Source organism: Acipenser ruthenus, chromosome 33, assembly GCF_902713425.1.
Source record: "Acipenser ruthenus chromosome 33, fAciRut3.2 maternal haplotype, whole genome shotgun sequence".
Classification (NCBI taxonomy): Eukaryota; Metazoa; Chordata; class Actinopteri; order Acipenseriformes; family Acipenseridae; genus Acipenser; species Acipenser ruthenus.
In genome coordinates, this window is record NC_081221.1 from 6,333,351 (window position 1) to 6,359,723 (window position 26,373).

The window sequence follows — 26,373 nt, forward strand, 5'->3', positions numbered from 1 at the left end:
AAATAGTGTTTGGTACCTAAACACCAATCAATGGAATACAATGGTTAAATAATACTTTAGTGTGTGGTGTTTACCTACGGGACCAACAATGATTGGTATAGGGTTTGTTGTATCTGAATATAAAATAAACTCGATTATACTGCGTTTGTATTTTTAGCAGTATTAGCAATAAAAAATAAATGCCTCTGCGAGTGTACGTGATTTTTTTTTTTTAATCCCATGATATCGCAATGTGGAAATTATTACTGATATCGAGCAATATCGAAATCATATCAAAATATTGATATTGGTGCCCATCACTACTAAATATGAATTCCCTAGATCGAAGGGGAACGCTTTAGTATGGATGGCCAGCCCCGGTTGCAGCTCAATTTGTAAATGTCAATATGGAAGTTTGTGTTTGTATTTGGAGATGTAAGATGTTGAGGGGTATGGATTGTTAACCCGTGAAGAAATACACCTGCTTGTCGTAGACTTGTGGGATAAAGGTAAGCGTTACTCAACTAAACTATTTTAAAAGAAGTATTCGAGATAATGCACTAAGCATCTCTTTCCTCCCCATTCTGTTTGCAAAAATCCTTTGTACCACGGTAGCATGCTCTATGAAATAAAGTACATGTAGTCCTCTAAAAAGTACAGGGTCAGAGGCAGACATAATCTTTGGTTCTCTGAGGATTTATCTCAACTTATTCATCAAAGAAATTCCCTATGGGCTACGGCCCGACATACAAACAGGACATGCGATTGGATAGCTTTTAGAACTCTAAAAAATGAATGTACCACCTTAACACATAAGCTAAAGTCTGAGTTTTATCTTAAAGCAACTGTTGAAAATTTAAATAATCCATTAAAGTTTTGGAAGGTAATAAAAACATTAACTACAATCAGCTCATCAAATCTTCCTCAGCAAATCTCTGACAAAACTTGTATACTTTGTTTAATAAACATTTTATAACTTCAGGTTCGATTTTTAATGACACCTTGAAACAGATGTAACTAATCATATTGAAGTTGACAATTCAAATGGAAATAATAACAGCAAGTTTTATTTTTGACTTATTCTCTTCATTGGAGGTCTATAATGAACTTAAAGCTATAGACTCAAAAAAACCTGCTGGCCCAGATGGGCTTGACCCTTATCTTTTAAGACTTGCAGCTGATTATATAAGCACACTATACTATTAATTTAAATAAATATCGACCCATTTCAAAATGGTCAATTCTAGCTAAAATCATAGTCATTAATTAACATGCAATGAAAACAGTTTCTTAGTCAAAACGCTATTCTAAGTGATATACAATCTGCCTTTACGTCAAATCACAGTACTGTCTCTGCAGCAATGAAAGTAGTAAATTACATTGTTATGGGTGTAGATAATAGACAACAATGTGCTTCTTTATTTATTGATCTTTCTAAAGCATTTGACACAGTTGACCATGCATTACTGACTCAGAGACTTATAAACAAGTGATAAAGTTGTTGGCTGGTTTCAGAATTATTTAACGGACAGTACTCAATGTATAAATGCTGATGGCCTAAAATCTGATTTTTTGAATATTGATAAAGGAGTGCCGCAGGGTTCCATTCTAGGCCCAGTTCTGTTCACTACATACATTAATGACATAGGCCAACATGTCGTTAGCGCTAAACTTCACTTGTATGCTGATAATAGCATTTTATACTCTAGTGCTCCCACTCTAGATTTGGTTACTAAAGACTTGCAATCTGCATTTGACACTATTCAATATAATCTATATAACCTCAAACTTGTATTAAACTCGAAATCAATGTTACTCACTAATTCTAAGTCTCAAAATCTGGCTAACATACAGATTACAACATTAGAAGGTCACAATATAGAATCTGTAAAATTGGATAGATGAGAATCTCAATTTTAAGATACACATAGATCATCTTTCAAGAAAATTAAAACTCAAACTAAGTTTTTATTTTAGACATACATTTTGTTTTTCATTTGAGGCAAAGAAAGCACTTTTATGTGACACTTTTCTTTCAGTGATTGATTATGGAGATATTCTTTACATGCATGCAGCTACATCTAGTCTGAGGATACTAGACTCTTTATCATGGAGCTCGTAGATTTGTAACCAATTCTAGATCTTTAACTCATTATTATGAGCTGTACAGGCAAATGTAAGCTGTTTTTTCACACCTGCCAATGAAATTCAATTGCAGTGAAGTTGATGAAAGTCTGTCTTATCAAGGTTGTTTTTTATTTCTTTATTTTCAAACTAAAACCTCCAAGTGGTCTGATAGTGTTATTATAAAACAGTCATCAATATTGTTATTTTCTTCACAATGTAATTTCACTGTATTTCATTTATTATTCAATTTCATCGATTGATCCAGGATGAATTTAATGGGATGGACAGGAAACGTTCTGGGGCATTAGCCCAGAATAAAGATTTAAGGAACCCAAGTCTGGTGGATGAATTGGATTTATTTTAGTTTTAATTTTTAATATTAATAAAAAGACATTTTGTCTACTTCTTCATCAGTGTTTAAACGAAACATTGGTTGACTTATTTGAGTGTTTGTAGTTATGGATAAAACATTAGTGAGTAGACAAATGTTTCAGTTAATTCCTTCTTATCATAAAAAAAAGATGATGAAGCAAACAGATCAATTGTCTGGTGCTAGAAGTACAGTCGCTATAAGCAGTTTGTCAGTTGACGAAATGCACAATGAAGAATAAAATAAATTACAAGGTAGTTTGTTTAATACTGACTTTATTTCCAAATTCACGTTTACAGCAACAATTATCAGTGTAAACCAGATATTATTAAAACACACAATAACGATATGGACACTCACAATTGCCAAGCTAGAACTGCAGTAAAACTCAGCAAAAAAACAAGATTGAAACTGCCTGCCTCGCACTCCCACACAGGTCAAACGAAAATAATTTACAATCCAGAAGAGCCTCATGAAATTAACTCTTTCCACACCAATTGTATCGAAATTGTTTTTTAGATTCAATAAAAAACAAAACAAATAAAAAAAAAACACTGAAAAGCTAAGATGCAGGCAAACACAATACTGAAACCTATATTGAATATTTGGGAGAAATCTGGGTCTCCCGGTATTAAAATACAAATAATTAAGATGCATGATAATTTTGCTTTGCTGAGCAAAACCTTCTGATAAGTGAAAAACATTTTAATAGATTATTCAAAAGTTCACAGGTTTTGTAACATTTTAATTATTGGTACACAGCTGGGTTTCAATACTGGAAAAGTATTGCATGAAAAAACTAGAGGGGCTAGTTACTGCTTGCGTGCAGGCCACTTCTAAACCCACAAAACTGTAGGCCTTCGATCATGCATGCAAAACTGTTTCATGTGTGAGCATAAAACAGTTGTTCTGTATATCTAAATGGCATAGGCAGTGTTTTAGGTATGGAAAGAGTTAAAGAAATCCCCAAGCTATTTTTTTTCCAGTTCCAACCTGAACCCAAATCTCAATGTGTCAGTATGTTTAATTTACATGCAGTGCCTATTACATACCATCATAGCAGGAAGCCATTGTGCTTTGTTGGTAAAGCACAGCAGCTGATCCAATCTGTTCAGGTAAAACGTAGGCTCAGATCTGTGATTTGAAGTAACCACCTGGAACCATTTATTTCAATCTTTCAAAGACAGACGTTCAGAGATACAATTAATCTATTTAACACTCACAGCTGGCAATAACTCCAGCCCAAGATTCAAAGAACTTTTACTGACTGACACCTGACTTGCTGGCCTGTCTTTCATACACAATTTAATCAATCAGAATGTATCACGCTTGGTTTTATTGTTAGAAAAATGTGCGCAACACAAGCTTTTTATGCAGTTAGCTTTTTTTTTTTGTAATAAGTATGTACTTCTTTGATATGCAGTGCTTCAAAGAACTCTCACAATTCATGAAAGCAGCTTCAATGGGTAGTGTGAAATGCATTAGTGCTATTCTCCTTCTATCATTGATCATTTTCAGCTTACATGCAGGAAAAGTAAATGTGGGGCATTTAGCAGCTAATACAAGATTATGTATTCTGAACAACCATGGTATTCATGTGCATATTTAAAAAAAAAAAATGACTAAGTATTCACAGCTCTTTAAATAAAAGCTGCTACAATCCCTCTTTGTTCTTTAGAAATACCCTGTATCGCTGAACAGTTTTTAAACTTGAAACTGATCTAATTACAGTGTCCAGCAAATGTACAATCAGAATTTAAAAAATCACTTCTGCCTAATGCAAATAAATACAACGTTTGCTCCCTGGAGGATCCTGCCGTTGTAAATCAGTTATTTTAGAAATGACTGACTAGGGTAGAAGATTTGAGTACAATTAATACAGCTATCTAAATTTATGTTAGCCCCCGACAGGATCAAAACGGGCTAAAATGAACATTATGTTCAGTTTACAGACATGAACACAGAAGTGAGGCACAAATGAAATTACAACATGTGATTCGAGTAACAAATGTGACCAAGTCTCTTTATCATTTCTTAGGTAAGAACAGCATCCTATAATCATTTCTTTACTTGTCTTTCTCTAATATACTTTGGAAATATTTTTTAAACCCCATCTAAACCAAAATGGCACAGATTTTTTCAATTACTAAAAAGTTCCATCCACTCTCAGTTGTTCCATACTTAGAAATGACATGCCGTAACACTGTAGGTCATTGTGAAGCAACTTCTCCACACTAAATCGAGAATGTGTTTAATTCCCAAACCCAAAGCAGAAGTAACTCTGTTCAGTTCAGGGCAATTAAGCTATTACACTAAATGATGAAATCACTATATTTGTCACTCCTGACCTATATTGGTATTCATGTTGTATGATTATGTTTCTGTTTTTGGTAGCAGTTTAGCTTACAGTCAGAAAGCAAAGTGGTTTTACCACTGCAGTGTACAGGGGGAGGGAGGATGAACAGCATTCGTCTTTACAACACCCTGGAATTTACAGATCGTATACAAACTAATGAAATGATACGAGTCTTGTGTATGCTGAAATAAAATATTTTTAATAAAAATGTATATACACATCCTATTTTGTATGTATTACAAAAGCAAAGCTTAACATGTATTTGGCCAGCTCTGATGCTATACGTCAGAGAGATAAACATTTTAAACCCTTCAGGGATTGCGTTAAGAAGGCCACCTAGCATGCCTAAAATGTTCCCTAAAACGTCTAATGGGAGATACCTCTGTACACCACACTGCGCAAGTGCTGGTAAACTGTGAGCAGCATGCTGAACTTCCTTTTAAATACTTTACTATGCAGAGTATCAACAGGTGCAGTCCCTTTTGGGAGTCTAAAATAGGTTTTATGAAGCATGACAGCTGGCTTTTATTGTAGTTTCTAAAAAATATTAACACCTGGATTTTAATATTTACATTTAAAATGCACTTAAATAGTGTAAATGATGATATTCATATGGGATGTTTAATTTATTTTAATTTTTTGAGTTATGAGAGCACTTATGATCCAGAGTAAGACACTTTAGTACAGAATCAGTTATTTTAAAACGATGACTTTAACATCAGAAATGAACTCACTCCAAAGTTCTCATTGTCCTGTTTTAGGCTTGAAAGACAACACTGCACCTTAAACTGGAAAATGAATTGAAGTAAGTAACAGTGTTTTTTGTACCACCAAAGTTAGGTTTTCTTTTGTATACGCTTTAAATTTAAGATCTCTTTCTCTGGTAAATGACCAGCAAAGCTACAGCTGTTTATGCATTTGGCACTTCATCTCCATTGGAATAAATTTACTGGGAACTGTGAAGATAGTGCATGCCCAAAAAGCCCTTCCTGTTGGTCCAACTGCTGATGTGTTATCCTCAAAGCTGAATAATGACACATTTAGTGCCGTGCAGGGATTGAATTGAGTACAATCTTAACTTAAAGTGACATTACATGAACAGTGGATTTGGTGTTGTTAATATCATACTGTGTACTGTACATGGCAGTCTTAAGAGAACATTCATGAGTTCCCAACAATGAAATTGACAAAAAGTAAAACAGTTTCATAGCAAAGCCTTTGGAATAAAACAGCCCCTAATAATTACTATATTACCCAACAAATAAAAAAATGCTTTTTATTTCTAAATTTGGGGGTAAACTGTCCTATTGGAAATTATAGTTTATGAAGCTAAATCTTCTTTTTAAACTTGTCAGTACCACAAGAGATGTTAAAAACATGGGCTGTTTTCCTTGATGTAAAAGAAAGACATTTTTGAAATGCATGTGTTACATGTCCTTTTTTATAATGCTGAGACACTTCATAACATACATTAGTGTTGAAATATATCACATGCAGGAAGCCATTTCCTCTGGTGTTTTTGGCATTTATTGTGTAAAGGTTTTACAGAGTGTTTCTTCAAAGTGTAAGAATGTTGTAACCCTAACTTCTCCATATAAAGGGGATGACACTACATAAATCTACAGGTTTTAAATTACAGTACTGTATTTTTAATCCTGTCTAAATGTCAAGCCACAAACTGAACTGAACACTAAAAGGCAGGCTAGACAGGTAACCAGGTAGAAACCCTGCACAGACTGTTAAAAGGAAGGAAGGAAGGAAGGAAGGAAGGAAGGAAGGAAGGAAGGAGAGGTTACATTTCTCCCATAGGAAGCAGAGAGGGATGGGGGATCACAAGCCCTGCTTAGCCAGGGAAGCTGAGACCTCATCAGCGAGTGTGGCGAGCTGCGGAGAATCTATCATGTTGATGCTGCCAGTGGAGGAAGCGTTGCTAAGACGACGGGAAGAGCTGTCTGGAGAGGCAGTGGGGGATTTGTAGACGATCTCAGCGCCGTGGTCAGTGCGGGCTTTGGCTGTTTCGCGGAAGGACAGCTTGTGAGTTTCAATCTGCCAGGAGAGAAACATTTTATATAAATGTTAATGAGGTGTGCATTACTTGACATAGACATACATGAATTTGCAGGTTCCTTTTAATACTTTGGCTGCTATTTTTCTAGATTCCAACAAACAACTTCTACTAAATGCAAAGTATTTCAATTTTGAAAACAATAGGCAAACCGACAGTGTGACATATACTGAGTTCCCATTTAAATGTAACATGTAAAATATCCTCAAAATGTTTTGAAAGTTTATAAACAATAAAAGATTTTATAACCTGTTAACTGCAACCAATCATGCAAGGTACTCATACAATAGTACGTCTCTGCGACCCACTGTCCTCCAAATTAGATAAATGGTTTCCAGATACATTAGAAGTGTGACCTTGCTCTAGTATTAATCACAATATCTCATTGTACATTTCAATAAAACTTAGCAAGTCTTGCAGTGAGATTTAATTGGAAAATGTTGGTAAATGTTAATATTCTGACACAATTCATTTTATAAAAAAAATAAATAAAAAATGTTCAATAACCTTGTAGTTCCCACATTGTCCAACCACTACTGAGAAACAGTTTCTATTACAGTGTTATTGAATTGAATAGGAATGCTTCTCCTTTGAATTCAACCTTGTATCTTAGGACATTTATTCCAAGCTTGCTTTTCCCAGCCTGAGGTTAGAAGTCTTGGTATGCCTTGAAGATATCAAAAGGGATTTATAAATTGTACCTGTATGTCAAACAGACTTTTCAATAAAGAACTTTTAAAAAAAAAATAAAAGCAAAGGATACTAAATTAGATTTGGACTATGAAAGGAGATTTTATACAAAACTAGATGAAGTTATGTGATTTGATTAAGACTCTTCTTTCGTCTGCATATTAATCTGGTATCATCACATCCTGGGGGTATTTTTATTTAACTGGGCCATTTCTGTCTCGAAGCATGTTGTTCCAGTGAGGCAGAATATTTTATCTCTAAAATCGGACTTTATTAAGTAAGTGTGGCCAGTTGACCACAATGTAACACAAGTAGCACAGGGCATCTTTGCCGGCAGTTTCAAAAGAGGCAAAAAAATTGGTGTGCATAGAGATGGTGCCTCCAGGACTGGCTGAGGAAACATAGGGAAAACCACTTCACCTTTTGCTTGTGCTATCCCTCCAAAACTAGAAAGCATACAATTTCACAATTGTATATAGACTGACTCATATTCCACTTGAAATCATAAATGCATCCTTTTCATTTGTAAGCCATGCAGGGCACAACCACAAAAACTCAACGTTTGCCCTATTGGTACAATGTTGAGTAATAAACAAGGTTCGATATACAGAATCACCTCTGTGACTGATAATCATTACTAACTTAAGATGATGGGGATTGAAGGGAAAATGAGGTAACACAGTTATTATTATTATTATTATTATTATTATTATTATTATTATTATTATTATTATTATTATTATTATTTATTTCTTAGCAGACGCCCTTATCCAGGGCGACTTACAATTGTTACAAGATATCACATTATTTTTACATACAATTACCCATTTACACAGTTAGTGACAAATGCATAAATAAAAATAATATACAGTAGAAATATTACTATGCTTCTGCACATGTCCACAAAAATATTACAGAATACTTGAACTAATCTATTTGATGTAATAATATACTTTTGCTATTAAAGTTAAATCAAATCCTGCTTTTGTGTGCACACTTAAGCATAGTGTTCACTAGAACAATGCTTAAATCCTCCAATGACAGCCTATCATACTGTGCACTGGAGGTGCGCATACTTACTGGAGTCCTCCGCTTGTAACACAGGGGATTCCTCAGGAATGACCGGCTCACTAACTGGGGACTGACACCCTGTACTGGGGCTGGGACTCTGACAGTCCCCGTTTTGTGAAGAGCCTTTCAAGCTCCTTGATGCTTCTTTCCCCTTCTCACTCTATGGATGAAAACCAGCGAGTTGCAAAAAAACATGCATCGCCATTGAAGAAACCAAATGAAATAGGTAACAAAAATAATATAGATGAAAACTTCCATATGGAAATAAATCACATATTATGGTTTCATGATGTCCATGATAGACTGACATGTATTTTTTTTTTTAAATACCGTATTCCTTTGAATTTAAGGCACCCTTTTTAACCCTTTGCTGCCAACGCGCTCTAATTTCATAACTTTTGTTACGATGACGAAACATGATATATTTCATTGTATTGACACTCACCCGTTTGAAACGTCTATATCTCCCGTTCTACAAGCCCAAAAGTGCTGATCTGTAACTCATTCGAAAGCTAAGAACTAAGGACTAACAAGTCGCTTTTTAATTTTTTCATGTTATTAGAACATAACTTTATATACGCTTTTTAAAAAATTACTTCCGGAAGGTTTTTCGCCCCGCTGTGTGTCTGTGTGCGTATGTGTACAGCTGCAGGGCACATCAGATGCCGACTGAGACAAAAAACTAATTACTGAAAAGACATCTAAGATATCCCTCTTAAAAATGTTTTACTGTTATTTTTAATTATATACATTTTTATTTTATTTCGTGTCCTGTTTTGAAAATGTTTCTCTGTACGGAGGCGAAAGTAAATATGACATCTGTCTGATCTCTAGCTAGCTTAGTATATTTGCCGTGTCAAATATACTATTTTGTTTATTATTATTAGTGTACTTTGTTTTTGTGTGTATAAACGATAGATAAGTATTTAGCTGTAGATAATAAAGAAATCAAAATAATAATAAATAACATACTCAACATCTTGTGTGGCATACATATCGAGACCTCTACACATACATTTCCAGGTTTCTTCAGTTTCAATTCTACATCTGCCATTCAGCTCTTTCATGCATATTTTTTTTTATGTAGCTCTGCAACTGTACAAGCAATTTCAATTCTGATTAAATATTTGAAATCCTCATAAAATTGCAAATCTCCCATATAACTTTTTTTCTACATCGTTTGGAAAAGTATGAAAATGTGCACATTTTTTAAAATATTATTATTAATATTTTATATTTCAATATTTTTTTGGAGGTGTTGCTTATAAGACAAAATCTATAAAACAACCTACAACAAAACAGATATCACTGGGTAGGTCTACTCAATACCTTTCTGTTGATAAACTGGGTTTTAATTTGTGATTTATGAACATCAGAAAAATGGCTTGCATCTTAAATTCGAGTACAGTATAGTGATGCGTGTATTAAGATCGGCAACAAAACATGTGACTGCCCGAGTACACAAACAGCAACGTGACTGACTGGCAGTTGAAGGGTTCCATAATAGTTATCCTGCGGAGCGGACACTCTCCTCCTTGATGTACACAAATCAAGCTTTCGCTCAGCGCCCGCCTGTGTAGCTACGGCCGTGGTGCAGCAGCCTCGAACTGGCACAGGCACGCCCCCCAGCCAATCAGGACCTCCCGATCAGCTCAGCTCCGGCAAGCCTTCCTGTTTACCACAGCATCAGCGCAGCTGAACCAGAGACAGGGTCCTCCCTGTCACAAAGCGTTCATTAGCTTCCTGAGGAATTCGAAGCAAAGCTTTTACAATATCAGCGTTTCGTTACTAGGCTGTTCTAATCAGATCCCGTGTATTTTTCTACTTGCCAAGCAATACCACAGTTCACAAAAAGGAAGAAAAACAGATGCGAATAATCACTGGAAATGAGAAGCAGCGCACAACTGTGATGCTCTGTGTGACAGCAGGCGGCTGCAAACTGCCCCCATACGTCGTTTTCTCATATGAGTAAATGCACATTTGTAAATTCATCTTTATTTGATTTTTGATTTTTTCAATTCAAAGGAATACGGTATATGAAACAACATATATTTAAATATGTTAAATATGTATTTTTTCTCCATTTGGGCAATTTAAACAAAAACAAAACAAAAAACCAACTCACAATGTCACAGGTAGGATTATTATTATTATATTTTTTAATACAAATTTGTCTTCCCATTTTTACTTCTTACATAAAGCAGTCGTAGTTAACAAAGATAATGTTATCAGTTTGTATGGTCCAATAAGTGTTTTCTTTCTCATGCTCTGTGACCGAGCGAGTTTAAAATGAAGATCTGAAAGTAAGTCGACAGTGAAAGTGGAGAATGGAGCAGGTGCAGGTGCGGGTGACACAGAAGAGAAGGGAAAGGAAGGTAGGGAGCGAGGCAGCTACAATTGCTCATGAAACGGATGCTGCCCGGCACAATCAGATTAGGCCTTGAAGCTAGCTACCTTTTCCGGGGCCTGTTCTAGACTCAGTATAAGATGTATTAAGACCAACAAAAAAAACAAAAAAAGATTGAGATGTGCACAGAGCACACAGCAAATAAAAAGTGGATTTTAAATGTGAAGCTGAAAACCAACGATACAATCACTAAATGGAAAAAGACAGTTTGAAGCATTTCAGAGTTAGCTGTGAGCTTACTGTACTTTTGCCCACCTCAGCTTTTTCTCTTAAAGCTCTAATGTTATTTATGCCTAAGGCTTGCAGTAAAACCTGGAATGACTCAAAGCTGTTATGCAATGTGAGGCTTATCCCCAATACTGTACTGTACAAACTATCAATATATGTTCCTTAGTACTAATACATCAAAGAACAGAACACATGTAAATATGTAGTCTGCAAAAAAACAATGTCCAAAAACTGTTAATACAGCCAAATCTAAAAATAACTCAAATATCGAAATATTCGCTTTATATAAACACCTCATTTTTCTTTGTTATTCTTATTAAAATCCCTTTCAGAAGCTATTAAAGCAAATTTTAACCAATATGATTGCAGTAAAGAATGAAAAAGTTAGCAAGTCAAGATACTGAAGTGGCATCATAGAAACTGATAGGACAGACATAACAGAAGCAGAGAGGGTCTTAAGCCATCAATAATATCATAATACGTCAATCTTTTAACATAAGATGAGATCTGTAAATTGTATCATGGCAATATTACATGTAGGTGCATAAAGCTGTGAATTCATGCATTCTTTTAATCAAGCTTTCTTTAATTATTACCAATTTGGAAATAAGGCATTCTTTCCATACTTTTTAATATAGTATAATATTACAGACTTCGTGTAATAATATTTTCAAAGCATTTTACCCCATTTTTTTTAAGATAACCAGTAATGATGCACAGTTTATTTTTAAGCTGTTTAATTTCAGTTATTTTAATTTAATTGAAGTGTTTTGTTTTGTTTAAATGTAATATAGGTGCAAACCCTTTTGTTACTGGAGTAAAAAGCTTTGGAAATAGCCCCTAATGTCTGTTTGATCCACATTCCAAAAAGAGAATGAATCAGATAATCTTTTTTTTTTTTTTAATTGTAATCTGATTGCCAACCGAAAATCTCTTTTACCCTTTTCTGTCCTCCACCCGGAACATGTCCGATGTTATCGAGAGATCCGATCTTTGATTGGACCTTAAAATCCAGCTTCTCTTTTTTGATCTCCACATTGCCACCCCCTGGTTAAAAAAAGCAACACAGCATACATTAACCCTTGATAAAAACAGACTTTTCTAATCTTTTGTCAAAATGGTGGCAATAAAATGATTTGTGTAGAATAGATAGAATAGATACGGTCATTCAGCCTGAAGGAGGTCAACCAAGGCCAGGTGATGGGATATAGATAAGCATCACTTTTTCTTGTATAATACAACAAAAAATTAGGGATGTGCTTTGGGTACATTTTTATGAACATTTAAATGCTATGCAAGTGTCAGCGTTTAAACCACATCTCCATACACACACACACACACACACACTTTTTATTACACTGATGTATACTGACAGCCCTGGTTAGTATTTTCCAAGCAAAGAACCCCTAAAATAAGCAAACAATGTTTTAACATTGCAAAGACTTAACTACAAAGTAAAAAAAAAAACAAAAAAAAAACAACAACACGTTGTTACAACTGAAAACGTAATAAAATACCGATAACGTGATAACTCTACAATAACGTAATCATTTGCGGTTTATAATGTAATAATTCTGATACCATAATACATTCTCCGATAACGTAATAAAATTTCCCTACTGATAACGTAATAACTTTTTTTTACCGATAACGTAATAACTTATTACGTTATTGGGATTTATTACGTTATCCGCATGATTGAAATTTTTCGTTAGGATAATGTAATAATTATACTGATAATGTAATAACACTCAAAACTGAGCACGCAACTGCCACCCATTTACAATTTTTATAAATGTAGTCGTTGCCAATTATTTTGATTATTTTCTCCCAATTTGGAATCGCCAATTATTTTATTATGCTCAGCTCACCGCTACCACCCCTGCGCTGACTCGGGAGGGCGAAGACGAACACATGCTGTCCTCCGAAGCGTGTGCTGTCAGCCGACTGCTTTTTTTCACACTGCGGACTCACCATGCAGCCAGCCAAGAGCTACAGCGTCGGAGGACAACGCAGCTCTCGGGCAGCTTATCGGCAAGCCCGCAGGCGCCCGGCCAGACTACAGGGGTCGCTGGTGCGCGGTGAGCCGAGGACACCGAGGCGCTCAATTGGCACACGGCCAATTGAGCGCCACCCCCTGGAAGCTCCCGTCCTCGGTCGGCAAAGGAATAGCCTGGACTCGAACTCGCGACGTCCAGACTATAGAGCGCATCCTGCACTCCACGTGGAGCGCCTTTACTGGATGCGCCACTCGGGAGCCCCCTACCATTTACAATTTTTTTTGATTATCTAATGTGATACATGTGAAAAGAGATGATTACGTTGGATTACAGTATGAAAGAAGTCTTTGGTCATTACTTTATTTATATGTTACCTGTTGTAATGCTTCAGCAATTATCATTGTTTGCCCTTGATGAATTATCAATATGTGCAAATAATTTCAATCTGTCTTAATGATTATTATGATACTGGGAGGAAGGAAGCTTCCATGATTGTGTTCAGCTTGTAAAATCCACCATTGTAAACACTTTTGATGTTACCACAGACTATGACAGACCAGTGGACTTTGACACTGTTGTCTCTTTCTTAAAGGCAGGCGGTTTGGTGCTGGTCATCTATTCCTTGTGCCTCCCATGACTGCGTGCTTGTCTATATCACCTTGATTTGCCTATACATTGGTATCATAAGGTGATACAAGATACAATAAGAAAAGGTTAAAATGTAATGATTAATTGTAACAGATAATATGGTCGTTTTGCTCTAAGGGTTGAATGCTCAGAAAGGAGTCCTACATAACTAATTTACTTTCTTGGCAGGAAAAACAATTGTACATAATGAATGGTACATAATGACATAACATTGTTGATTGATACTAGGTGTAATGTTATTAAGGCCTAAATAGCAAAGTAATTTTTCCTTGTCCAATAAACATTTTCAAATGAATGCACTGAATTCTTGACAGAGTGACTAAAGCAGTAAGCACTAAAATTAAATATTGTGTAGTTAACACAAAACTTTTATTGTTTCTATCAAAAGAAGAAATATATTAAAACACAACTCAAAAGACTGCGGGCAAATTCTCCAGAAGGATGCATATATTGAATGCAAGCATTGCTTGTACTTACACAAACCCCCCCAAAAAAGTTATATATAAATATATCTTAACCATTAAGAATTAGAATGTTTTTAAACCTGCCACACATCAATTTCCATAAAGAAAAAAAAAAATATTGTTTAGCTTGTTTACCAAAAAAGTCTTTCATCCCATAATGCCCATGGATGACCAAATTGTCATTCATCTACAGATACATACTATTGTTGATGTTTCAAGGTCATCAGCCAAATTAGTACAAAATACCCTGTAACAGGGCGAGGAGCCCTGTACATGTGTGTGTTTATTTTATTTTAGAACGGGGTCTCCCCCTCTGCCCCTGTGTCTCATTTGTGTTATTTTGTATTTGTTTTATGATTTATGTATTTACATGTCAGTGAATCACCGTATGTTTTGTTTCATTTAAAACTAAACTAAACTCAAAACTAAACTAAACATAAAACTATATAGGAACGTGTGACGGGGTACTGCCCCGTCTTTATGATCAATGTTGGGACTGGCAGGGAGGGGGTTAAAATTCCTCCCTGCCAGAAAAACATGTGAGAATGTGGCTGGAGCCCTAATTGACTAATCAGTAATTATTGAATAATTGGGCTCCAGCCACAGGGAATAAAAGCCAGGGGAGAGGCCCTGGCTAGGAGAGAGAGTAGGAGAAAGAGAGTTCCAGAAGAGTGTTTTGTTTGTGCTGTGTAAGTTTTTGGTTCCAGTGAAGGCAACGCCCAGCCTGGAATCCTTTATTTTTGTAAGTTTTGCTTTTTTGCTTTGTGTTTATTTTGTGTTTAAATCTCTTTGTTTGGCCCTTGTGCTGGTTTATTTTGTATTTTTGTTTATTAAAAACTTTATTTTTGAACTTTAAAACTGTCTCTGAGTCTCAAACCTCTGCCAATCCTGTCACAGAACGCGATATAGTTATAGATATAACTATATAGTGAAGGCGATAGCCCAGCCTGACCTATGCAGTTTGTATTTTGTGTTCGAGATTTGTTTTGTTTAATTATTTATTTTTGCTCTGTGAGCAAGTCTTTTTGTTAAAACCTTTTATTTATTTTTGTCTTATTTAAGTAAAACGGCGCCGCCGCGTTTGTTTTGAACTGCAGTACTTGGTGTTAGTGTTTTTCGGTTCCTGCTTCTGACCTGACATCACCACTCGTCCACCCTGTCACATACCCTTTCAACTTGTTTAACAATGAAACTATGTAACAGTATGACAAATTACAAAAGTATTTTTTGAGTAACAAGAGGTCAGTAACATCTATGGTCTATCCACAAACAGAACTGGAGACCATGACACGCACCATATCAAAAGTCGTAACTAGAATAATAATGTCAAATCTGAATATATACGTTTTTAGCATTTCTTTTTTTCTCTTCTTCATTCAAAATAATTAACAGAAAATACAGCTGTTACTGTTGTACCTCTTAAATGTATGTTGGCAATTTCTTATTGGAATTCACAAAATGAATATAACATAGGCGAACATTACCTGTTCTGTAATGGCAACTAAAAAGTGATTGAATCAGATAATTGAATTAGTGTTGATGAAATCAAATGAATCTGAGTAAACCAGAATTCCTAAGTAACTGACATACAAATTTATTTAGTCTGCATTTCAATAGCAGAAAAAAAGAAAACGACTTTATGACTAAGCTACCTCCAAAACAAGTCTTTAACCTGGTAGCGGCCACAACTTAGGTGATGCAGCACCATCCAGGCTGTCATCCATCTATTGTTGTTTGAAAAAAGTTCTCTCATCCGTTGTGCCAGACCACTTCCTCGACCGGCTGCTCCAGATTTTCAGGCAATGGATGTCTAAGATAGATCCAGGGCAGGTATGGTCTAGTCAGTTCTCTGAACAAGAGGCTCTATTGAACGTTCCGAGCATTGAAGAATCCAGATTAAGGGTAAACTTGATAATCATTGAGAGAATTTCTGTGGGCAGTGACAAGGATGCATCCTCTGAAGACGCTAATTCAACAGGATCCGAGAGGCCATCAAGAGAAATTTCAGTATCCTGAAAATGATTCAAAGCAGCTCCAATTATATCAACTTGGGATGTGGTCTCTGCATTTATTGCTCTCATTGAATTGTTTTCATCATCCTGTGCCCTTCACAATCTGCACCATCTCCAACATTTGTATCTGCTGCACCTGAGTGAGCTGCTCCAAAGGAGGATATAATTTCATTTTCAACCCACTGAATTGCCTCGATGTAATGACTGACTGGTCGACTTAGACTTAGGCAATGCTCCCCATGCCCCTCAGCAATGTGCCCCAGAATTAAGAGTGGCAAGTCTTCATAGTGGCCATGTGATGGTGAGATAAGAGATGTTGCATCAACACCAAGGGTAGAGACAATAAGCAGCTGCACTTTGAACAGTTCATAGGCTCTTTGTAGTGTTATGTGGTCTCCATATGTTATTATTATTATTATTATTATTATTATTATTATTATTTATTTCTTAGCAGACGCCCTTATCCAGGACGACTTACAATTGTTACAAGATATCACATTATTTTTACATGCAATTACCCAGTTATACAGTTTTTTTTTTTGTTTTTTTTTTGCTTTGTTTTACTGGAGCAATCTAGGTAAAGTACCTAGCTCAAGGGTACAGCAGCAGTGTCCTCCACCTGGGATTGAACCCACGACCCTCCGGTCAAGAGTCCAAAGCCCTAACCACTACTCCACACTGCTGCCCAGTCGTGCCATGCTCTGCAGGTATAGCTCCCAATTATTACCCTCCACATAATTTGCAAGTGGTGTGCCTTCCATTGTGAGTGGATTTGATCTCAAATCTGCAACAATTTCTTGTCTTAGTGATGCAGCAGACCGAAATATTCCAATGCGAGCCAGCTGGTCTGCCATAGCTGCAAATTGGCAATCACCATCTGGTTGAGGATCTAGCTGTATTACTAAATCAGAGGAAGTAAATGATTCCAGGCGATCTTCATGAGTGTATGGAATCAGGTACAATCGACTGTTTTGGTTTGATATCTGTCGCCTCTGCTCTTCATGTACGGTCACACTAGTGATGTCATTGACCGAAAACCACTTTTGGGTCAAATCTGGGCTCCCCGGAGGTCTAAACTGGATCTTGTATTTGGACAATTTCAAATTCCTCTGTACAATGACCCCAGGCAAAACAGCATGCCTTTTTGTGACTCGATGTTTAGTGCACCTGAATCTCACCAAAACCTCATCATTTATATTATAAATTGATGGGGGATTAGCGGCGTGCACGACGAATCATTCGCCTCATGCAATGCTCGGTTGCCTTTTTTGCCTGTCTTTGATTTTCAAATTGATCTCTTTGTCTTGAAGAGGGAAAAATGACCTCATCATTAAGTGCACATTGCTCAAAGAAGTATTGAGTGGCATGGCTGGTTAGGGGATGCATGATATTATTACTTTTACGGCCATAGTATACGTGGAAAGGTGACATCCAGCGCAACTCTTCTTTGGGGTCCTCATTTAGAATTTGGGCATACTTTTGCAAATGACTGGCCCAGTTCACCCCCTGTTGCTGTACATTGACTAGGTCATACATGATTTTTTTCCTCAGCGATCGGTGCATTCTTTCAATTTTACCCTGGCTCTGGGGATGGTATGGCGAGCTTTGAATAATTTTCACCTGCAAGCATTCCATAAGCCTTTTCACTGCACCTTTAAATTCACATCCGTGATCATGATGTAGAACTTTAGGCGGCCCATGCTCCATGTAGATGTCTGACAGATGTTGAGCTATTTCAGAGCTACTTTTCCCCTTCAATGGCCTTAGCCACATATATCTACTAAAGATATCCTGTACAGTTAGAACATATTTGTAGGTCACTCTCCTATGTGTGACTTTCCATCCTCTCAGGTCCAGGAGATCAATTTGATGTCTGTGCTGAACCTGTTTAGCTTTAATTGACTTTAATGGGAGCCTGTTAGCAAATTTTGTTTTCAGCAATTGGTAACGTCTGGAGCGGTCTAAGGTTTTTTGCACACATTCCACACTCATCCCGGAGTAGATCTCCCTGAGTCTGATGTTGAGTTTTCTGACGCTGGAACCTTTAGTGGCATCAAAACCCCTCTTGACAATTTCTGGGATGGCAGATTTTCTGACAACAATTTTTCCGTTGCACGTTACAGATTCTCTATCTTCAGTCAGGGAATAGAGGTCTCTAGTTCTCCAATACCTGACCAGCGCTGTATGCTGAATTTTTGTTCTTTCTGAGACTGGAACATTAAATTCTAATTTGAGAACCTGAAGAATAACATATGTCTCATCATCCACAGAGTGGTGGCCATGTCCCATACATATAACCCAGAGTGTAATGGACAGAAGTATTATTCGAAGACACATCTCTCTGGATCTGTCAGACACAAAGTTCTGGGATGAATATAGAAACTAAATGGTGCAATGAGTGTTGTTCATCTATAAGCATCAGTTTGAAACCTATTCATTAACTAAATCATTCACTTTTTCAGCTCAGGGCATGACAGTCAGGGCCAGATTTATAAAAGGATTGCGCTTGTTTTACGACCGTAAAACGGGCGCTAAAGGCTCGGAATTTTTGGATGGGATTTATAAAACACATGCATTAGCATAAACACGCAATTAACATGTGATTTGCGGTCGATATCTCTTTTTGCGCTTTAGCCATTGATGCATATGTAATTCGGGGCGTTTCTAAACGAAACTGCTAAAACTGGAAGGGGATTTTGCAAATGAGGTCTATTAAATATTCTGTCTAATTTATAAAAGCTGTCGGAAATTGCGGGCCTTCTTGATTGATTATTGTAAAAACTCTGAAAAGCAGGCGTTATTTTGGCGCAGTCAGAAAACGCAAATAAATATGCCGTGGGAGAGTTGTCAACAGCAAGAAGAATACATCGTTTTCAAAGTCAAATAATTTTTTTTTGCATTTTTTAACCTTTGTAAATTGTGGTTTATAATAGCCTACCGTATTGTTTAGCAAACTCCAATTTCCAATACATGTTCATAGCTTATATAACAAAAAAATAGTCTGCAATAGAGAATATATAGATTCCATGTAAAAAAAAAATACTTAAAAGCACCTAAAAAAAAAGGGTCTCCGCAGTGGCAAAGCAAAGTTAATGAGAGCCTATACTTCGTGTAGGCATTATTAAAAGAACGGTGGAAGAGATGAAGAAAATACATTTAGAAGCGCACGGAAGAAGTCTCATATAATATAATGCAGGGTCATCCTCCACCGTTATTTTAGTAGCCTAATGCCTACAGAATTTATTAATATGTAATAGGGCATTCTGGTATTTAACAATACTGGTTCAGGCAGTATTGTTAAATTCGAGTTTGAAAGAAAACTGAAAAAAGGACAGACAAATGACGCAGTTAACTTGTAGTTTTGTAGCAAATTCAGGTTGTAGACCATCAAGACCATACAGATAGACTAGCTTTAAAATCATAGTCAGAAATACAGATATAACTGAAGACTGTTCATATAAAGCTGTATGGAGTTATTATTGCTGGACATATTGCTGTACAATGGAAGAATTTTCCACCCGTTTGAATGTATGATTCATTAAGTAAATAAAACGTATTGTTTCTGAAGTTTGAAAAGTCTCTACGCCTGGGATTATTAAGAAGTTGAACTAATATACGAAGCACAGTAGCCTACTTATTATTATTGTTTATTAGCAGACGCCCTTACCCAGGGCGACTCCGTTGTGTGCAATAATTACAATACAATTAAAAGCAAGATACAAAATACAATGACTTCAGTCCGAATAAGAGCAACTGTAACTCGATGATTTGTTGTAATGTAGCCTATAAGTAAACTATTACAAACTCTGGTACATTTGTGTATTAAGAAACCACCACACATTCCATATTTCATTCCTGCTGTATTTCAAGCTTGTACACATCTTTATGTGCTAAAAGTACTGCTTGTACCACAATCTCCAATTCCATATTGGTAAATTACAGTTTTCGCTTCCGAGCATCCTCATCACCATGGCTAGTGGTGAAGTACTTGAGTGCCATTCGTTTTCTTTTGGAATAGTGTAGCCTACACACGTTGATCCAAACCCGCTATTTATTGTGGGAGGTGTATAATTCTCTACCACTAAATGCGACTAGCAGTACTTAAATTGGTCGACTGCGGAATCGTCTGCGTTTACCTCGTTAGTCTTTTTAAATAGGTTGTTATTTTAACGCTGATTGCGGTCGTAATGGACATGCAAATTTTGTCGCTTTTTGCGGTCGGTTTCCCCCCTTTATAAATCTGGGCCTCAGTGTTACATGAGACAAAAAGCTAGCTTCTTATTAGTTATTAGCATTCATCTTACTAGCCTACTTTCACAAACAGTCTTACTAGACATTTATCTCAAAAGCTATACTTAAATGATACTTGGGTTCTAATCTATATTTCACATCATATGGCTATTTGATGGTTTTTAATCTCACCTTGTCATGCAATGCTTGTCCCACTGTAGAGGAAATTTATCAGCTATCTGAAATTTGGGGGGAAACTAGTGGCTGGAACAGACAGGGTTAAAGGTGTGGCCACGGTTTGCGCTACCAATCTAATACAGCAACTATTTGTTTAATTTTTGAGGTACTATGTACTGTCTGAATAAAAATAGCCTGTAATTGTATTACAGTTGATAGTCTAAGCCGAACTTGGTTTTATATGGTAATGCAATATTCCCAGACTCTTGTAGTCGAACACTCATTTTACACAATGATTAGCTAATGACGTCAGGTACTGCCCAGGCATTTTAGATACTGCCCTTCTCATTATCATGTTAGAGAGAGAGAAATTTGGAAATGTTGACATGTGGAAATGAAAAAATAAAGAAATAAATTTATAAATACATTAATGATTCGTAAATATATTAACAAATAAAAAATGCAAATATAGTTTAAATAGATGCAAAGAAGAAATGAAATAGCATTTAATTACATACAGTGCCATGAAAAAGTATTTGCCCCGTCTGATTTTCGGCATTTTTGCATATTTTTTACACTGAATGTTATCAGATCTTCACCCAAAACCTAATATTAGATAAAAGGGACCCTGAGTGAACAAATAACACAAAATGTGATACATATTTCATTTATTTATTAAAGAAAGTTATGCAACACCCAATGCCCTCGTGTGAAAAAGTAATCGCCCCCTTAGACTCAATAACTGCTTACACCACCTTTAGCAGCAATAACTGCAACCAAACGCTTCCTGTAGTTATTGATTTGTCTCTCACAGCGCCGTGGAGGAATTTTGGTCCACTCCTCCATGCAGAATTGCTTCAACTCGTTGACATTTGTGGGTTTTCAAACATGAACTGCTCGTTTCAGGTCATGCCACAACATCTCAATGGGTTTAGGTCTGGACTTTGACTAGGCCATTCCAAAACTTTACATTTCTTGTTCTTCAACCATTCTGATGTAGACTTGCTTGTGTGTTTCAGATCATTGTCCTGCTGCATGACCCAGCTGAGCTTCAGCTTCAGCTCACGGACGGATGGCCTGACATTCTCCTGTAGAATTCTCTGATACAGAGCAGAATTCATGGTTCCTTCAATGATGGCAAGGCGTCCAGGTCCTGATGCAGCAAAGCATCCCCAAACCATGACACTACCACCACCATGCTTGACCGTTGTTATGAGGTTCTTACTGTGGAATGCAGTGTTTGGTTTTTGCCAGACATAACGGGGCCCATGTCAGCCAAAAAGTTCCACTTTTGACTCATCTGTCCATAGAACATTATTCCAGAACTCCTGAGGATCATCCAGGTGCTTTTTGGCAAACTTGAGATGAGCATTCATGTTCTTAGTGAGCAATGGTTTCTGCCTTGCTACTCTGCCATGAATCCCATTTTTGCCCAGTGTCTTTCTGATGGTGGAGTCATGAACACTGACCTTAGCCGAGGCGAGAGAGGCCTGCAGATCACTGGATGTTGTTCTAGGGTTCTTTGTGACTTCCTGGACGATTTGACGCCTTGCTCTTGGAGAGATTTTGGCAGGACGGCCACTCCTGGGAAGATTCACTACTGTGCCAAACTTTCTCCATTTGGACAATATGGTTCTGACTGTGGTTCGGTGGAGCCCCAGAGCCTTAGAAATGGCTTTGTAACCCTTTCCAGACTGATAGGCATCAACAACTTTTTTCCGGAGGTCTTCAGGAATTTCTTTTGTTTGTGGCATGATGTGCCTCTAGAACCTGTGTGCTGACAACTTCACTCTGATGGTAATGGCCAAAGTTAGTCAGATTTATATTGGGCAGGGCTGGTCCAAATCAGGCCTGGTTGTTAACCAAAGTACTCAAACAGCTGACCCTAATTATCCCTTTAATTGGGTTGAGTTAACTAGGGGGGGGGCAATAACTTTTTCACACCTGAAGATTGCATGTTTGATTACCTTGCACACCAAACAAATTAAAGAAGCACCAAACTTTGGTGTCATTTTTTCTCTCAGACTCCCTCTATATACTACTACAACCCACAAAAAAATCTGACCAAATAATGTGAAAATGTGCAAAAATGCAGAAAATCAGACGGGGGCAAATACTTTTTCACGGCACTACTGTATTTGTATCTACTTTAACCCTTTGCGGTCCTATGTCGGACCTGGTCCGACATTGGACCTGATAGGAATAATTGCAATGTCGGACCCTGTCCGACATCATCAAAAAAACGCAAAAAACGTGTTTCTAGTCGTTCTTTCTCCGGAAAAAGCCGAGAACCATTCAATGGCCGAGTGGGAGCGACAGGAGCCGAGACAAGTCGAAAAAAAAGGGCGTATCTCATGAATAGTCATACTTGACCCTGGCATCAGATAACGGGGCGGTCATAAGGAAACAAGCTGGCTGATACTGCATCAGCGCACAGAGAACACGGACATTTGCAGAGCTTTTTTGAGATGTTATAGTAATAAAATAATGACTTGGATTGCATTATTGAGGAGTTTGGTGATAAAACGAGTGATCAGGAGATGAATGATCGGTATGTACGACTATTATTATTATTATTATTATTTATTTCTTACATAGGTGAAAGCTATAGCGAACGAAAGGGTGGGACGGGGCTGGAGATGCCTAGTGAGAGCTTTGTTGATATGCAGGGCCATTTAAACCCGTTTGACTGCGGGAAAAAAAATACTTTTAAACAGCGCGTCTAAAATTAACTGCGCGTATGAAAATAAATTGGACCTGACGTGCCTGACACACACTTAATAAATGGACTGCAAAGGGTTAATGCTTTTCCTCACTCATTTATTTATTCATTGGATAAAAGCCTATAGAATCTAAAAAAAAAAGCCCAATGGGAATTTGGTCTTTTTAAAAGCATTTGTATTTTTTTTATCTTGGTAAATGTCTCTCTTTGTATTTGTACTGTGCTATTGAGGTGCGCCTGTGCTGGACCTGTGGGCACAAAGTGAATAAACGAAACTAATTTTTTAAATTTTTTATATTATATTCAAAAAAATAAACCAATAATAATAATAAAACATGGCTTGCATATGTTACAGAATCTAGCAAATGCACAGATTCAAATACATTGTTATATTAACACATAGCAGATGCCCTTATCCAAGGCAACTTACAATTGTTACAAGATATCACATTATACATTTTTTTTTTTTTTTTACATACAATTACCCATTTATACAGTTGGGTTTTTTACTGGAGCAATCTAGGTAAAGTACCTTGCTCAAGGGTACAGCAGCAGTGTCCCCCACCTGGGATTGAACCCATGACCCTACGGTCAAGAGTCCAGAGCCCTAACCACTACTCCACAAATTACATAGATATCAAGGACATTTTTTTTAAACAAATTATTTGCGTAAATTAAAGCCTATACATAATTCAATTAAACTTATGCGCTCCCTGAATTAATATTGAAAAAAAACAATTCCTTTTAAAATCGTGTTGTACGTGTTCACAGTCGCCATCTAGAGCATTCTGTTTAGTATGGGCGTTTGCTTTTTACTCCATCTACAGTAATTCAGAATGTTTTCATTTCAAATAAAATTATTATTAATACCACTTTTCCAACTTTTCCATTTGTGAAAACCAACATCTATAACAGTGCCTGTGAGTCATTTAGAGTCTTGTCTTTAAATGTTTGTTAAATGCCAGGGTTGGTCCTATTTCTGTAACATGTAATCAGTGGCAATATTTTGATCTTGCACTATTTACTTCAAGTGAATTGAGTCCAATGCGTATTCTCTACAAAGGACCAGCTGTTTTCTGTCAGAAATGATTCTATTGGATTGACTGCACATGTACTGTATGCTTATGGTTTATTTTTTGAAGTTGCCTGTTTTGTTAAAAAGACTGGATCTATACACCAGTGGAAGCTACTTCGGGAAAAGGGAGATCATATATTGTATTTAGACTGGAAAATAGTAATGAAGAATAAGGTAGCTTTTGGTATTGCTTTTTGAATTCTGATTTAAGCAGCTGAGTGTCTTTTCAAGGTCAATAGTTTTATTGTGGTGGGGGATTTATAAGAAAAAAAAAAAATGAATTCCTTTTATTCTCTCGTTTTTTGGAAATGACTAACCTAGGAAGAGCATCTGCAAAGGGATTTATTGTTCTCTTTGATCTAAATGTTACATATGAAATATACATTTTGTCAGCTTTTCATTTTAATGTGTGTTTCATTTCTGTCACATCTTATACCAATGCACATTTTTGTAACCAAGGATGAGTTATATTTATGAAAAATATATATAAAAAATATATACATTAAGTTTTGTTTCCAAGGATGTTTCCCACTATCATGAGGGCTACATTTAGGATTTTAAAATAAATCTGGAAGCTATTAGTCTATGCATTGTATTATTTCCAACATACGCTATTTCAATACCTGGTTTGTGACGGATGTTGTCCTTGGAGCCACATTTTGATGACACATTAGAGACATCGATCTTTTTGTGGACTATTTGAACCTGAAAAAAAAAAAATCCAGTTATAAAAATGATCTCCATGTGCTCCATGACACAGCACCCAGGCACATGGCTACTGCTGTCAAATGAACATGCGCTGACACCACGAGTGTTTCCAAAGTTCCAGATCAGTTTGTGGTAAAAAGGTAAGCTTCAGTTTTCCCTTACAGTAACACATTTCTAAAAAAAAAAAAAAAAAAAAAAAAAAAAAAAACGCAAAGAAAGCGCGATAACGCTTATTGTATTGAATAGAGTAAATTATTATTCGTTGTACACACTACTTACTGAAGGATTTGGTGACTTTTAAATGTACAATACTTAGGGGTCTACTTAAATCGCGGTAAATTTACGTATTTTTCACGGGTACGTTGCGGAACACAATTAGGATTTTGCGGACATTTCGCGGACCTGTTTAAACATTAAATAAACCTAAGTAGACAGTATTTCAGAACACTATAAAGCCTAAAAATAGTGGTACTTGCTTCCTTACTAAAACAGAGTGCTGGCATTTGTTAAAGGCGAGTATGCAGCATCCCCCTGCAGTTGACACATCCATACATTGAGACTGCACGTCTGCATCCACTGAATTGGTTGGAAGTTAAGGCAAAGCTTTGCCAAGTTATACAGATGTGGAAATCGATTAGAATCAGTCCCAAAACTCGTTTACACAAGGGTGGGCATCTGGCATACTTTAATAAGGTCAATGTATGCAGTACTTTCGTTGTCATGTTATTTGACCCATCCAATAATTTATTTTTTTAGTACCGAGTCAAAACAAAGAAGACGTGGCTATTCGGGTCTAAAATTCAAACTGTAAGCAGCAGGTTGAAGCGAGGTGGCTGTGCTGGATCGTTTTAGTACTGATTTAACTTGCAGACAGGAATACTTTTTGTCTGGGCTGACTTTCCAGTTTGGTTTGTGAAAGCTGTTTATTTTACGTTCTGTTCAGCAGCCTCTGTGGTAGCCTTTTGTTTAATGTGTGACTCTGAAGCTAAATAGCGATCGATCGTATTTTCTCCAAATACACATTAATATATGGAAAACAATTAC

General features: G+C 36.6%; 1 protein-coding gene across 13 annotated transcripts in view; it reads right to left on the bottom strand.

Moving 5' to 3' along the window:
* Positions 1-2,734: 2,734 nt before the first annotated feature.
* The window catches only part of LOC117433252 (microtubule-associated protein 2-like), a 105,204-nt gene continuing 81,565 nt past the window's right edge, over positions 2,735-26,373 (bottom strand). For 9 of the 13 annotated variants that reach the window (XR_004548901.3, XR_004548900.3, XR_009310058.1 and 6 more), the window contains 5 exons: positions 25,245-25,326; positions 12,234-12,340; positions 8,668-8,818; positions 7,405-7,564; positions 6,747-6,878 (listed from right to left, as the gene is read on the bottom strand). Coding sequence is in view for 3 of the 13 variants with exons in the window: in XM_059006541.1 (XP_058862524.1) it covers positions 6,663-6,878; positions 12,234-12,340; positions 25,245-25,326 (405 nt within the window). In the remaining 10 variants the exon portion in view is untranslated. Of the gene's footprint in view, positions 6,879-7,404; positions 7,565-8,667; positions 8,819-12,233; positions 12,341-25,244; positions 25,327-26,373 lie in introns of those variants that run through there. The other 4 variants (XM_059006541.1, XM_059006540.1, XM_059006542.1 and 1 more) reach the window with 3 other exon arrangements.